This window comes from Pipistrellus kuhlii, unplaced genomic scaffold (assembly GCF_014108245.1).
Source record: "Pipistrellus kuhlii isolate mPipKuh1 unplaced genomic scaffold, mPipKuh1.p scaffold_m20_p_1, whole genome shotgun sequence".
NCBI lineage: Eukaryota > Metazoa > Chordata > Mammalia > Chiroptera > Vespertilionidae > Pipistrellus > Pipistrellus kuhlii.
This window is the reverse complement of record NW_023425404.1, coordinates 90,990,639-91,006,854: the sequence shown is the minus strand read 5'-3', so window position 1 is coordinate 91,006,854 and position 16,216 is coordinate 90,990,639. Positions and strand designations below refer to the sequence as shown.

At 42.6% G+C, this 16,216-nt stretch overlaps 1 protein-coding gene and 1 pseudogene across 4 annotated transcripts in view; one reads left to right on the top strand and one right to left on the bottom strand.

The window, feature by feature from the left end:
* Positions 1-15,580, bottom strand: part of ADPGK (ADP dependent glucokinase) — a 63,161-nt gene extending 47,581 nt beyond the window's left edge. For 2 of the 4 annotated variants that reach the window (XM_036456700.2, XM_036456709.2), the window contains exons 1-2: positions 15,279-15,580; positions 2,348-2,573 (exon numbers count right to left, since the gene is read on the bottom strand). In XM_036456700.2, coding sequence (XP_036312593.1) covers positions 2,348-2,573; positions 15,279-15,505 — 453 coding nt within the window. In that variant the 5' untranslated portion in view covers positions 15,506-15,580. The remainder of the gene's footprint in view (positions 1-2,347; positions 2,574-15,278) is intronic. The other 2 variants (XM_036456712.2, XM_036456720.2) reach the window with 2 other exon arrangements.
* On the top strand, positions 10,360-11,691 carry LOC118729298 (annotated as a pseudogene).
* Positions 15,581-16,216: the final 636 nt, after the last annotated feature.

Genomic DNA, 16,216 nt, shown 5'->3' with positions numbered 1-16,216 from the left:
CAAACCGCTACTGCAGCCCCTGTCCACTGGGACTATTATCATCTGGGTACATGTCTAGCTCCTTCAGGGTAGGGACTGTTTCTCCCCCCCCCCCACCCCCCCTTATAATAAGTGCTCAAGAAACTTTTGTTGCTACATTTTGAAAAAGAAAGAAACAAACAGATGTGTTAGGAAATACAAAGGCTTTCCTAGAGGACAATGCTGTTTCCTAAACACCATCTCTCAGCCCAGGACACAGACCTGGAGAAGTGATAATTCAAGGCTGCTATTTCATGTTGCTGACTAAAGATGAATTCATGTGCTTTGGAAATCTGACAAGTGGGAGATAAAACTGATGCTCTATTATGAAAGCTTAGCAGCCTTAGGTAGAATGCTGCTACCTCACCTTCCTGGTCCTCAGCTCCACACAGAGGCACAGACTAAATACTAGTAAATAATTCAATTCTAGATGTTAGACATCACTGTAATCCCACTGTAATTTGTGTCAACCAATCACTTCCTATAGTAATAGCTTTCTAGGGACAAACTTAAAACTTTCTGTTGATACATAGGTTGAAATTTGGCCTTTAATATGTTAGCCTTAACTTTGTATTTAACTGTGATGGCTAGAATTTACTAAATATGTTGGGGAAAATATTAAGATTCTAAGAAGTGGATTTAAGTTTTCATTTAATAGTTACTAACTGCTGTTTATCAGTCAATCTGCCTTAAGGAAATTAGAAAAGGCACCAAATGAAGTATCACCTTAGTGGGAAATAAATAACACATTTTAGGTTTTACAAGAAATAATTTGGATGTTCTAAAAGCTAGGTTAAGTTTTGTAGAAAGAAATTTTGTTATGAAACAAAAGCCATGATCAAAGCAGAGAAAATAGAAACCAAACTGGTGATTTAAATACATCGTCATAAAGACTAAACTTGTCATCATGTTAAAACTATCAAGATTCTTTCATAAGAGATCAGACCTTCACTACTGAGCTCAGATGCAAAACTATCATAAATAAAATTTTAACAGTTGCTATCTCGTTTAGAAACTCAGTTGGGTAATGCCCATGCCCATTTCTAATGTTCAAATGGGCAGCTTCAAAGGAAAACCCCACAACAATGTTTAAATCTTAAAAGTTATCAAAATAAAAGATAGCCCGTGGAAGTTACCAATTAAAAATGGCATTAAGAGCCTCCCTAGTAAGAGTTACAACCACGGTCAGGTGACTAGCCAAAGGAAGATTTTAGGTAAGAAGAATCAGGGGCGAGATGGAGTGGGGTGGAGAAATGTTTAAACAAACCACCACAATTCAACCTCAAGAGGCATAGGGGCATGTGTGACAAACAGGTGTGCTGGCCCAGGGTAAGAGCCATGGTTGGTCAGGTCTCCTGCCCCAGCATTGTTTCTTACTCCAAGTGAGCCTCTTGAAAGTTGTCTGGACCTTGCAGGCCCCAGAGCTTTGTTTATGATCACCAGATGGGCTTGAGGTTCCCCTAATTGTATCTCTGACAGATTCTACCCTGTGTACTTGTGATTCTCAAAACAACATGCTCAGAACAATAGCATCAATATAACCAGGAAACTTGCCAGAAGGATATATTCTTAGGTCCCATGCCATATACACTGAATCAGAAACTCTGGGACCCAGGAATCTGTGTTTTCAATACCACATTCAAGTGCTTCTGATGCACATGTTCAACTCTGAGAATCATCAGTCTAATCCTGAGGTTCTCAACAAGGGGTGATTTTACTTCCTTCCCCTTCCCCATCCTGGAAACATTTTCAACTGTCACAGTGGGGGGAAAAGAGGAAGTGCTACTGTCACATAATGGTTAGAGGCCAGAGATGCTGCTAAATGTCTTACAATGTTCAGGAAAGCCCCCACAACAAAGAATTGTCCAGTCCTAAATGTCAGTAGTGCTGAACTGGAGAAATATTCATTGCTTGGGATCAGTGGAACAGAGGTGAGGCCCAGGCAAAAGCTGGAACTGATGGTTTGGCCTTGTCTTCTGCTCAGGAAGGTCTAGGCCATGTTAGGATTATTGCAAGTTAATAGTCACAAGCAATTTCCAAACCAGTTAGAAGATATCTTTCCTAACTTAAGCTTGGGTAACATGGATGAATCAGAACCAAAATTTTAGTAAATATGCTCCATAAATGCTGATTGATCTGACCAGAAGCAGCAGAGTTAACAGAAGGTCAGATAAACAGTTTTATAAAAGAAAACATTGCAGAACTGGATTCCCAACAGTCATTCCCTTGGGAAAACTGGAGGAAGAAGTTGCTTGGTTGCTTCTAGGAACCATACAGAAAAGATATATTTTCCCATCCTCTTAACGTACTGCTAGCCAACCAAACAGACCTGGGCTCCTGGGAACTTCGATGCAACCTGGGCAACATCATGGAAAGTTTCCTTATCGCTGAAGAAGCGCTCTGCAGCTGCTCCCTTCCCCATGAAGTGAGTGAAGGCTTCTTTCAGATCATTCCTTGAGTGCAGGATGGAGTGATCTTTCCCATCCCCAGGATTCAGGCCAAGTGCCTGCAAAAGCTTCACCCCTGAGAGCACCACATCCACACATGCATTGACTCTGAAAGGAAGGACATAGATCATGAGATAAATTAGCCGAAATCCTACTCCTCCCTTCCACTCTCTAAGAATCAATAGAAAAAATATCCTCTGGTAAGGATTTTAACTAGTTAACTGACATGATATTTTGAATTTAATTAAAAAGGTCTGCCGCTTGTATCTATAGATGCCTATGGCGTACAAGTGGTTAAAAAAAAGAAGAAAGTTCTGGCTTGTATGTCAGTGTTTCTTTGCTAAAAGTCATACCCTAAAAGAATGACTGAATAATTTGGGTAGCTAGTTGAGGTCTTTCCACTGCAAGTCACTATTCCTGCCTCTGCCAAATGGGGATGTCATTCTTGGCAGTGGGGCTAATGACCACATAGGCAGCTCCTAGCCTCTGAGAAGAGCAAGGCTCATAGAGGGCCAATTAAAACAGTTCCTGGTGATAAAAGTGGCTGGGCTTCCAGGTTAATACTGGGCAGCTTTGAAACCAGAAGGTAAACTCATCAATATAGGGAACTGAATGGATTGAATTTTAGTGTGAAATATATAACTATGTTTACCTTCTAGTTGCTTTAAAAAAATATCTTGATCTGGCCGTGACCGGTTTGGCTCAGTGGATAGAGCGTCGGCCTGTGGACTGAAGGGTCCCGGGTTCGATTCCGGTCAAGGGCATGTACCTTGGTTGCGGGCACATCCCCAGTGGGGGGTGTGCAGGAGGCAGCTGGTTGATGTTTCTCTCTCATCGACGTTTCTAACTCTCTGTCCCTCTCAATTCCTCTCTGTGTAAAATCAATAAAATATATATTTAAAAAAAAAAAAAAAAAAAAAAAAAAAAAAATCTTGATCTGGAAATTAATACACCAAATCATTAATGATTGCAAACTCTAAGAGGAATGAGACTGTGGTAAGGAGAGGAATTTTATTTTTTTATTAGATATATTTCTAATGTTTATAAGCACACATTACTTTTCTAACTTAACAAGTAATATTTTTTTTTATTTTTTTTTGTTAATCCTCACCTGATGATATTTTTTTCCATTGATTTTCAGAGAGAATGGAAGAGAGAGAGGAAGGGAGAGAGAGAAACATTAATGTGAGAGAGACACATTGATTGGCTGCCTCCCACATCCACCATGACTGGAGCTGAGAATTGAACCTGTAACCCAGGTATGTGCCTTTCCTTGACTTGTGAACCTGTGACCCTTGAGTGCATGGGCTGACAGTCTAACCACTGAGCAACACAGACCAGGGCAACAAAGAACACTTTCCAAAGGTTTGTATGTAGGCTAGATATTATTTACAACACTCAAGTAAGGCTTACAAGGTTGGGAAAGAGACACATCCCTCCTCATGACAGAAAATGATTGAATCCTCATGGCAAAAATTATTTTATTAGTTCCTCCTCTATGGAGCCTATATTTAGGAAAGAATTTTGTCTACAAAAATGTAAACACCTAAATACTCAAATTTTCTTATTCTTTTACAATCAAGGACACATAATTACTCTGGCCAACTAGGAAAGGCTCTAAGCATTAGCATGCCTTTTAGAGCATAAAACACACTGACATGCATGTGGCAGGTCCTGAAAAATGTTTAAAATAAATTTCTTTCACAGCCATATATGATAATAAACCAAATACACCTTGTAAACATGTCCCAATTCCACCTCAGACAGTATCCTGTATTCCTACAAATGCAACATTAGATGTCTATAGGGTAGAATCTTAGTAAGAATACGGGGATCCTTGACTTTAGTAGGTTTCAGACAGTGAGAGTTTGGATAGCCAGGGATACTATTTCCACCAAACAGTTCTACCTGGAAAGTGTATCCAAATGGATTTGGGTCCTGAGTCTGTACAGTAAAAATTCAGATATTGAGAGATACCCATATTTGGAAATAATGACTTCAATAAACACATCATCTTCATATCTAGTTCTGCTGAGACCTTAAAAGTGTGATTCTTCAAAGATGATAATAATGGAGAAATCTGAGTTTGCAAAAGTTACAAAATAATAAATCTGAAAGAACAATGTTCAACATATTTTGCAACACAAGACAAAACACAACAGGGCTAATTTTGAGTTTAAAAAATCGTGAGTACCAAGGTAACATTAAAAAAAAAAAAAAAAAAAATAGGGCTTCCTGCAACCTGAGTGAAGCAGAGAAGGGAGTGAAGCCTGCCCAGGCGGGCTTCCCTCCTACCGCCACCCCTCTACTTTTCCTCCCTCTTCTAAGCTGTCTTCAGTCTTTGCTCTGTGCCTGCGTATGTAAATTAACTGCCATCTTTGTTGGGTTAATTTGCATACTGATTGGCTGGTGGGTGTAGCGGAGTGATGGTCAATTTGCATGTTTCTCTTTTATTAGTGTAGATATATATCCTTATTGAATTCAGAGAGGGAGAAGGAGACAGAAACATCAATGATGAGAAAGAATCATTGATAGGATGCCTCCTGCACACCCCCTACTGAGGATTGAGCCCACAACCTGGGCATATGCCCTTGACGGGAATCAAATCTGGAACCCTTCAGTCCGCAGGCTGATGCTCTATCCACTGAGCCAAACTGGCTAGGGCTAAAGTAACATGTTTCATTCCCGTCCCCAATCATGCCATGAATACCAGGGGGAAAACAATCTTATAGAAGAAAACTTTGTATTTAATGGTCACCCATAAAAATAAAAAGATCACTGACATCTACTATGTGCCAATCTTCCTGCAACAGGCCTCTAGTGTATATATATGTGTTTTCTAGATATATATTATTAAACTTTAACCAGAGTAGGAATCTTTCTCTGCACTTACCTCATGCAACAGCATACTAAAATGTAAGCAAGCACATTGTTTACAGGCTTTATTATCATATCTAATAAGGAGGGAATATGCTAATTGACCCTCATGCCATCACAAAGATGGCAGCACTCCACAGCCAATAGGAGGGAATATGTTGACTGCCCCACTCTCAAAGATGGTGGCACTCTCAGCCAATAAGGAGGGAATATGCTAATTGACCACCATGGTCTCAAAGATGGCGGTGCTCACAGCCACAAGATGGCAGCTCCCAGTTCCCTCAGCCTCTTCTGCCAACCCCTTGCACCACCTCCAGGCAGGCCTGGCCATTCTGCACACCTGCCTCCAGAGTCCCCCATCTCCTTAGCCCCCCAGCCACCCAGGGCTGGCCAGAGGTGCAGGCAAGCCTCGGATGGTGGCTGCCTGGACGCCTGAGGCTGAGGTAACCAGGGCTGGCCGAGGCTTGCGCTACAGGCAATGGCAGCAGTAGAGGTGTGATTGGGGCATCGCCTTCCCCTGATTGCCGGGTTGCCTCCCATCTCTGAGGTCAGAGGGAGCAGGCCAGGCTGAGGGATCCCTCTTCCAGTGCATGCATTTTCATGCATTGGGCCTCTAGTTAGGAAATAAAGGGAGTGAAGGGACAAAAGAATCAGAAGACAAAATTATGCTTATGTGACAGGCAGAATTTCACACTTTAGTTAAAAAAAAAAAGTATATATACATATATGATTGTAATGTGTTTGGAGAAAATATAGACACAGAAGAAATAACTGGAAAATAAAAGGAAGACAACAGATTTTGAATACCCAAACAAGAGGCTGAAGGGGCAAGCGGAGGGAGCTGGAAGACTGGGCTTCCTTGCCTATTATTAGAGACAGGTTGGAGGCAGGGAAGGGGACACAGTTCTCCCTTTTACCCTCTAAATTCCTTAAAGGCACAAGCAATGGTTCTTATTGTTATAGTAGGCAGCTAGAAAGATATGAGCTGGGAAAGGTTGGGAGAGGCAGCTGGGACTTGGAGGGAGTACGTGTGAGACTTGACAAACTAAAAATAGACAATGGAGGTGGTAGGCCCCTATGTGAGCAGGAAAGATTCAGAGCCCTCCAGGATGTGTTCTAACTGGTGGCAAAACACTTAGGTGAAGGAACCTTATAACTTAGAGATACAGTGTTTGAGTGTGTGTGTGTGTGTGTGTGTGTGTGTGTGTGTGTGTCTTTTGAGAAATAAGGGAAGGGGAGACTTACTGAGTGGCACTCCAGTCTAGGGATATAAATATCTCAAACCCCACCCAAGCTTGGTTTTGTTTCAGCCAGCTGAGTTGCCCACTCAGGTCCTATCTGAGTGTATTTCTTTCCTACAAATAAATCCTGTGTGTTTTTGCTGCCATTTGTTGTCTCTTGTTTGAATTTATTCAAGCAAGACAAGAACTGGGGAAGCAGAATACTTTCTCTGGCCAGAGACCCCCTTGACCACTGATGGCATTATCACTTCCCTTCTGTTTCATCATCTGTAAAATGTTTCCTAGGGTTTTTTTAAGCTGTAACACCACACCTGAGATATTAAAAGAGCTAATCACAAGTACTACAAAGTAGAGAACTGTAGAAATCTGAAAGGGAAGAGGCAATAGTCCCAGGGCTGACCCTTGGATGGTGCTCTAGAGAAAGAAGGCAGGCATTTTCAGTTAAATGACACCAATTTGCAAAACATCCAAGACAGGAGAGTAGTCATCACCACTTTCCACTGAGAAAAAAGAAGTCCTCTAACATTCCAAAGGCCATGGATGGAGAAGCCAGTTTCAAACCGATTTATCTGACACTGAAGCTTAGGCATTAACTTTGTGTTTGGACACCATAAGAATGTTGATCTAGTCAGAATAGAGTGTTTGAGTAGGGAGAAGAGTCAGATAGGTTTCAAAGGTGAGGGTGAAGCCAGGTATGGGGGAACATAAAGAGATTGTTCCCAAGTTAAGGGGTTCATCATTCACCTAATGAGCCTTTGGTATCAGGTCTGATTTGAAGCGGGAAGGTGAGGCACGTTCTAGAAAGATGTGGTGGTGGACTTGGCACTGACAATTTTCTTAAAACTTCTTTTATCCTATATTTCTCTGGTTCTGATCCAACACCTTACATGACAGTGCCTCCCCAAATGCCATCCTTGCCATTTACCTTCCTTTCTTGTTTTCTTCTTGGGTGATGCTATCCACCTCTGGCTTCAACCTAAGTTCTGACATCAAAATCTGCAGCCAACCCTACCATTCCTCAATATACTCCTAACTCCAGGCTCTTGTAGTCAGCAGCTGTGGTTCTCTTTCACCTGCAATTCCACACCATGTAAATTTCCCCTCCTTTGAAATCAAACTGGTTACTTTGCACCACAAAGTTGTTCCTTTTTCTTAATCTCTTAATTGCAACATTGTGGCATGAACACGGATGGGCCAGGAATGGGTTGGAGTTGGGCTTCTGGCATTTGCTAATTGTGGTCTTGGGCAAATCAATGTTTCTAGTAAGCTTCAGTTTACTCATCGGTGAAAACTAGATGATAATATCTGTATCTACCTACAGAAGATTGCTGTAAGATCTTACATACTAAAAATCTGTCATTTTTGACAGCCTTTCTTTAGCACTTTCAACCTATCAAATCTCTTGTGTTTGACATCACTGGCAAGCAAGAAAAGGTCATTTTCTCCCTTAACACAGACCTTACATTGGCCTCTTAATGAGAGTCAGGGTCTCAGTACTTTCCTCCTTATGAATCACATTAAATTGTGTGTGTGTGTGTTATTCTAGTAATTCAACTAGTAAGTCAAATTATCACACACACTTCAAAAGGGGTTCTGGTATATGTACTGCACTTTCTCCTGCCTACCCCTTGCACAACCCCATCTTTAGGATAAAAATCTCTTGGAGTAATGAGAAATATTACCAATGGATACCTATTACTCATGAAAATGATGTGAAACAAACATCTTTCACATTCCCACCAGAATTCTACATCATTTACCTGATTTTTTTTAAAATGATTTAAAAAAAAAAAAAAAATCATCACCTATCTTGATATTAAAGGCCCTTCTTGGTAAGAACTAAGATGGTGACATAGGTAAATACCGGTACTCACATTCTCCCACAATCACATCAAAATTACAACTAAAATACAGAACAACCATCATTCAAAACCACCTGAAATCTGGCTGAATGGAGGTCCTATAATTAGAGAAGAAAAGAAAGTATACTGAGACTGGTGGGAGGGGCAGAAGCATAGGGTGGGCTGGTCTGATGCCCACATACAGCTTTTTTTTTTAATCAGGAAGGATATCTAGGCTGCAGAGATTGCCCATGAGGAGCAAGGGACCCCATCCCCACAACAGACCCCCAGCCCAGGGATCCAGAGCTTGAAAGAGAAGTCCCCTAACTTCGGGTTCTAAAAACCAGCAGTGATTGTGGCTGAGTGAGGCTGTGGAAGTCCCAGCTGTTCCTTCTAAAGGGCTGGCACATGAACTTACTCAGACTCATTTCTCTGGGCTGGAGAGGTGGCTTGAAAGGAACCTGGGACATTTGGGAAAGAATTGAATTATATGGCATCAAGGCAAGAACTCTCAGACTGGAATGCTCACAGGAGTTAGGTTCCTATGCTTAGACTTTCCCCGTTGCAGAGCTAACTGGCAGCTATATCTGTTTCCAACAGTGTGGCTCACATTGTTTGCTCTGCCCTGGTGATTTCCTGAGACCACACCAATCCAATTTGCAGCCTCACCCAAGCTATTTACAATGGCTTTTCCATATGAATGGCCTGTCCTGGATCAGGCTTTAGACTTTATTAAAATATTTTAAACAAGCAGCAGCTGATATCAGTGTGCCCCATACCTATCAATAAGGGGCCTAAGACCAGGCATTAGCCTGCTTTTCTTCACAGCTTGGCTTCATCTGGGTACCTCCAAACCCAACATAAGTAGCAACCATTTGCAGATGGCTCTTTAGCTCCTGATTGGATGGCCCCAAGCACTGGCTGACTTTAGGCCCTAGAACCAATGCACCTGGTGGTCAACTTCAGACCATACCAGATTACAACTCTACACATCCACAAGTGACACATTCAAGGGACTGATTCAGTGAGCACCAAAGCCCTACTGAAGCAAGTCCTGCCCCATAAAGATGTCTCCTGCACAGCAGCTCTTCCATTGTAGACACAGCTGGTCCTCACAGCCAATTGGTTTGAAGGTCAATTCCTTCAAACAGCAATCAAAGCTCAACTATAAGATGATGCACACAGACCACACAGTGGTGCACTTCAAGTGCCCCACTCAGGTGACTGGGGCAGCTGAGCCACTGGACCCTATAGGACACCTCTATACAAGGCCACTATACCAACTCCAGGAGACACAGCAGCTCTACCTAATACACAGAAACAAACACAGGGAAGCAGCCAAAATGCAGAGACAAAAAAAGATGTCACAAATAAAGAACTGAAGAAATAAACAGAAAAAGATCTAAATGAAATGGAAGGAAGAAAACTAGATAGAGTTCAAAAACAATGGTTATAAGTTTGCTCTTCAAGGGACTTAGTGAGACTTTTAAGAACCTTAGTGAAAATTTCAAAAACATGAAAAAGGACCAGTTGGAAAGAAAGCATACACTAACTGAAATTAAGAATAATTTACAGGGATTCAACAGTAGAATAGAGGATGCTGAGAATAAAATCAATGATTTAGAATATAAGGAAGCAAAAACACCCAATCAGAAGAGTAAAAAGAATTAAAAAATATGAAGATAGTGTAAGGAGCCTTTAAGACAACTTCAAGCATACCAACATTTGCATTGTGGGGTGCTAGAAGAAGAGAGAAAGCAAGATATTGAAAACCTATTTGAAGAAGTAATAACAGAAAACTTCTCCTACCTAGTGAAAGAAATAGACTTATAAGTTCAGGAAGCCCTAGAGTCCCAAACAAGAGGAACCCACAGAGGCCCACACCAACACACATCAGAATTAAAATGTCAATTATTAAAGACAAAGAGAGGACCCTCTCCTCTCTCCACCATGGCGTGTGCTCGTCCACTGATATCAATGTACTCTGAAAAGGGTGAAACATCTGGCAAAAATGTCACTTTGCCTGCTGTGTTCAAGACTCTTATTCAACCAGATATTTGTGAACTTTGTTCACACCAACTTGTGCAAAAACAATAGACAGCCCTATGCTGTCAGTGAACTGGCAGGTCATCAAACCAGTGCTGAGTCTGGGCTGGCAGGGCTATGGCTTGAATTCCCAGAGTCTGAGGTGGTGGAACTCATCATTCTGGCCGGGATGCTTTTGGAAATATGTGTCATGAGGGCCGCATATTTGCACCAACCAAAACCTGGCGCCGTTGGCACCTCAGAGTAAACACAACACAGAAACAATATGCCATTTACTCTGCCCTCACTGCCTCAGCCTTACCAGCACTGGTCATGTCTAAAGGTCATCGTATTGAGGAAGTTCCTGAACTTCCTTTGGTGGTTAAAGATAAAGTTGAAGGCTACAAGAAAACCAAGGAAGCTGTTTTGCTTCTTAAGAAACTTAAGGCCTGGAATGATATAAAAAAGGTCTATGCCTCTCAGCAAATGAGGGCAAAATGAGAAACCAACGCCATATCCAGCGCAGGGGACCTTTATCATTAACAATGAGGACAACGGTATCATCAAAGCCTTCAGAAACATCCCTGGAATTACTCTGCTAAATGTAAGCAAACTGAACATTTTGAAACTTGCACCTGGAGGGCATGTGGGCTGTTTCTGCATTTGAACTGAAAGTGCTTTCCCGCAATTTAGATGAGCTGTCTGGCATTTGGCGTAGAGCTGCCTCCCTCAAGAATAAATACAATCTTCCCAAGCACAAGATGCTCAATACAGACCTTAGCAGAATCTCGAAAAGCCCAGAGATCCAAAGAGCCCTGTGAGCACCATGCAAGAAGATTTATCGCAGAGTCCTGAAGAAGAATCCACTGAAAAACCTGAGAATCATTTTGAAGCTATATCCATATGCAAAGACCATGCGCAAGAACATCATTCTTCACCAGGCCAAGAACCACAAGCTTTGGATGGATAAAGCAGAAGCAGCACTAGAAGCCAAATCAGATGAGAAGGGGGTGTGGTAGGGAAGAAAGGAAAGAAGGCTGTTGGCCTTAAGAAGCAGAAGCAGCCTTTGGTGGGGAAAAAGGCTGCAGCTACCAAGAAACCAGCAGCTGAGAAGCCCACAGAAAAGAAACTCACCACAGAAGAAAAGAAACCCGTGGCATAAACTTAAATTTGTTTATTCCATAATGGTCAAGTCACTTTGGACAGCTAATTTTGAATAAAAATATGATCAAAGGCAATGAGGGGGGAAAAAAGAAAAGACAAAGAGAGAATCTTTAAAAGCAGCAAGAGAAAAACAGTTAGTTACTTGCAAGGGAGCACCCATACAACTGTCAACTAATTTCTCAACAGAAACTTTGCAGGCCAGGAGGGAGTGGCAATAAATAGTCAAAGTGATAAATAGCAAGGACATACAAACAAGATTACCCAGCAAAGTTCTCATTTAGAATTGAAGGTCAGATAAAGAGCCTCACATTTAAAAAAATAAGCTGAAGGAGTTCATCACCACCAAACTACTATTACAGAAAATGTTGAAGGGTATTCTTTAAGAAGAGGAAGAAGAAAACAAAGAAAGATTTAGAAAATGAATAATAAACAGCTACAGGATCCACACCAGGAGGGTATCCAGCAGCACCTTGGTCTTCAGAAGGACAATGCCTGCTGAGCTTGTAGGACTGCCTGGAGCCCCCAGAGGTCAAGAGGAGAGGCTGCCCTCGCTGTGGGTCCATCCCTCAGCCCCCACCTGAATGAGACCAGAGACTGGACTTTTCACTGGGTCCCTTCCCTTCCCTGCTCCTTTGCTCCCATGTTTGTGAGCTGCTTATTAAATATTTGGTTCTCTCAAGTCTTATAATAAACTTGATGTTCCAGAGAGAAAAAAAATAGAAAATGAAATAATAAAAATTAAAAAAATAAAATGGCAATAAATATATATCTATTAACAATTGAATCTAAAAATCAAAACCAATGAACAAGGAATTTAATGAACAAAATAAACTGATGAATAAAACAGAACCAGAGGCATGGAGACATGTAACAGAATGATGAATCTCAGGGGGAACAAGGGTGGAGGGGAAGAGATTAACCAAAGATTTTATATGCATAACCTATGGACACAGACAACAGGGTGGTGAAGGCCTGGGGCAGGGTGGGAACCAAGTGGAGGAAGGCAATGCGGGGGAAAATGGGGGACATCTGTAATACTCTCAACAATAATGATTTTATAAATAAATAAATACAAAAAGTCCCTTCTTGGCATCATTTTTTGACATTTCTCTGCCATAGGTCCTTACCCTAATATATTTTTTTAATCATATTTTGTTTTATTCTTCTTCTTCTTAAAGAATACCCTTCAACTTGCTGTTCCCAAACTATGTACTTCTTCACATTTGGTTCTCTCTGCCTAGGTAAATTTATTCCTCCACTTTCATATGGAGAACTCCCACTTCCCAGGACTTATCCCATGCAAGTCAGTACGATGGCCCACAAGTGTGTCATGATACATAGCCTTCTGTAGTTTCCTTTTTTTCACAAGATATTGATAAATGAAACTTTGTAAATTTATTTTAACTGCTATATAATATTTCATTGCTTTGTTTATGTATTTTCTTGTTTCCAACCAAGAGAAAAAAACAGATATTGAATTTTTGCTACCATAAATAATGCTTTAACTGGGAGGGAGGGAGGAGGAGGTGTTCCATTCCATATGTTCTTTTTTTACACTCTTCCCATCAACATTTGTTCTATATCCTCCCCTTAAAACCAGTTGCAGCTAATAACTATAATCAACTTTTAAGATGATCCTGGTCCCAGCCATCATATAACTGAAACTGTACAACCCAAAATGAGAATTGCCTGGCTGAGCCCAGTCAAATCTCAGAATCATGAGAGATAATAAAATAAAATGACATGAAATGTTTTAAGCTACAAAGTTTTTAGGTGATTTGTGATAGAGCAATAGCAAATGGAATGTCCCTTCTCAGATAGAGCTTTTCTTTTTGAAACCTCATCCTAGGAAGAATGAGTAATCATTCTTTGGGACACAAGCTACCTTGTTTTTACTACTAGTCCAGCAAATCACTTCTCATAATTGTAATGGACAGAATTGTCACTCTTCCCCCACCCTCTGCCCTGGGCCTCCAATTCATATGTTGAAACCCTAACCACAAATGTAACTGTATTTGCAGATAGACACTATTTAAAGAAGCAATTAAGGGCAAATGAGGCCATAATCCAACAGGACTAGTGTCCATATACTAGTAAGAGGAGGAGGAGACAACAGGAAAGCTCATGCACAGAGGAAAGGCCATGTAAGTACACACAGCAAGAAGGTGGCCATCTGCATGTTAGGTAGAATAACCTTGCAAGCACCTTGACCTTGGCCTATCAGCCTCTAGACCTGTGAGAAAATACATTTCTGTTTTTAAAGCACCCAGTTTGTGGTCTTCTTTTACAGGAGCCCAAGCTAACATAATGAATATATATTTCCACAAATGAGATAAGGACCTTGCTTCATCAATCTCTGTATCCTCAGAACCCTAGTGTGGACCTGATACACATGTAGTTGATGAATCAATGTGCATAAAGCCAGAGAGGCCAATGAAGCTGGTAAGGAAGTGGGTAAAAGGGCCCAACTTTGAAAAACAGATAAAAATCAAACATCTAAATAAACAATGAATATGTGATATAAAAAAATACTAGCTAACGTTCGAGTGTTCTTTAAAGTAGACAACATGCTAGATTACATAGATTATTTATTTGTAAGGAATAACTTTACTTTCTGCCTTAGCCTTCCTGGCCCCAACAATAACAGAAACTAATATGATAGTATAAGACTGTTTTTCTATGGTGCTTTTGAGGTGATATCAAGAGAACTGAAGTTGAACTAAGAGACAGGAACTTAAGTTACTGAAAGGAAATAATTACATTCCCAGAGAGGAATACAAAGAAAGGAGGCACGGTGACTTGGGAGAATCCTAAATATGCAATATCACTAGATTAGTAAGAAATGAGTTTCAGAGAAGGGCATGAGGCTGCAGAGAGAGTCCATAATGGAGACTAAAAATGGCAGCTGAATTTGAAAATTACCAAGTCACCAGTGAGCTTTGAGAGGAGTTTCTGTGGAGTGCTGGTCTCCAAACTACAGCCTTAAGGAAGGGGAAGCAAGGCATCTATACTAATAAAAGGGCAATATGCTCATTAGACTGAACATCTTCCAGTCTTCTAAACAAAGCCATGTTGACAGGGCCAAGGAGGTTAGAAGCGATCAGGCAGGCAGGCAGGGGAGAGCAGTTAGGGGCCACAGATCCTGAGGGGTCCCACATTGGAGAGAGTGCAGGCTGAGCTGAGGAGACCCTTTTCCCATGCACAAATTTCATACACTGGGCCTCTAGTAAAGAAATAAAGTCGGTAGCTAAAAGCACTCCTTCCTTCAAGAAGTTCAGAAACAAGAGGAAGAGTGCTGTTTGGACTGCAAAAGAGCAGTCGCTAGAGGAGCAGGAAGAGCTGAAAGTGGAATGAAGGAGGCACAGAAAGAAAAGGTGTCTGGCTGAGCGGGATTTCCCAGAGGCTATGAAGACGGAACTACGCACTCAAGGGAGGGGTGAAGGTCAGCCAAGAGAAAAAAAGCAGTTTGTTGAGTCCCTGCAGCAATGGCCAAGGGGCTGACTGGACAGTCCGACTTAAGTCGTGAAGAAGGCCTCCCCCGGTCCTCGCAGAACCCGTTTCGCGCGGGCTCCAACTTCCCAGCTTGACCTCCGCCAAGGTGGCCCTCGGAGGCAAACGGCCACACCTCCTGGAGAGGCTGAGACGCACGCCCCGGCGGCACTCACCCAACGGCCACGCGGCGCCAGCGCTGGGCCGGCCGCACGATGAGTGCGTCCCAAGCGGCCGCCAACCGGCCCTCAGGGGAGACGGGTCCGGGGTACGTGGGCCCAGGTTGCAGCGCGCTCCAAAGGGAGTGAAGCGCCGAGTGGGGCAGCTGCGGCTCCAACAGGAAGACACAGCCCACTGCCAACGCCAGGAAACCCACATACGCAGAGCCGCGCCACAGCGCCATGGGGACCCTGCAGTCCCCGCGTAGCCGCCTTGTGCCTTTCCAGGCCGCGCCTCTTCCGGGCTCGGCGCGCCCAGGTCCACGCGAGCGACACGTCACGCCGCGCGCCACTGCCCCTGTGGGGGCGGAGTACGGGGGCCGCAGGGGGCGTGGAGCCTTTATCCTCTCATCAGATCCTGGCTTTTACAGGCACCGTTTCAGGCCCTGAAGTACATTGGACAAAGGCGGTCGTGCTGGTTGGGGCGCTGCATCCCTTTCCGGAACTCTAACCATTTCCAAAAGTAGAGGGATGAGGATACCTTTGCTTTCCCAGTAAAACGAAAAGGAGGGATTGTAAAGAAGTGGGCAAACTTCCATCTGAGCCATTCAGTGTCCCCATTTGAATTGTGCCTGTAGCTCCGAGGGGCACGAACCACACCCCGCTTTTAATCCGTTCCCTAGTGGCTGAAGGTCTCAGCCTCCCTCCCCTATACCTTGGTTTCTCCTTCTCTCGTGATATGGCTTAAACCCAGCAGACCCTGGATCTTAGCTCTGAAGTCTGGACCACCTGCATGAAGTAATGATCCCCTACACTAGTGTGGCCAATGAATCAGTGGAGACCACAACCCTGAAAGGACACACTTGGAAAGTTGCTTAATATTCCATTAAGATCTTCCCCAGGACCTCCTCTAAAATCTCCATCCTTAAAACCCTTAGGATGGAAGACCCAGTGCA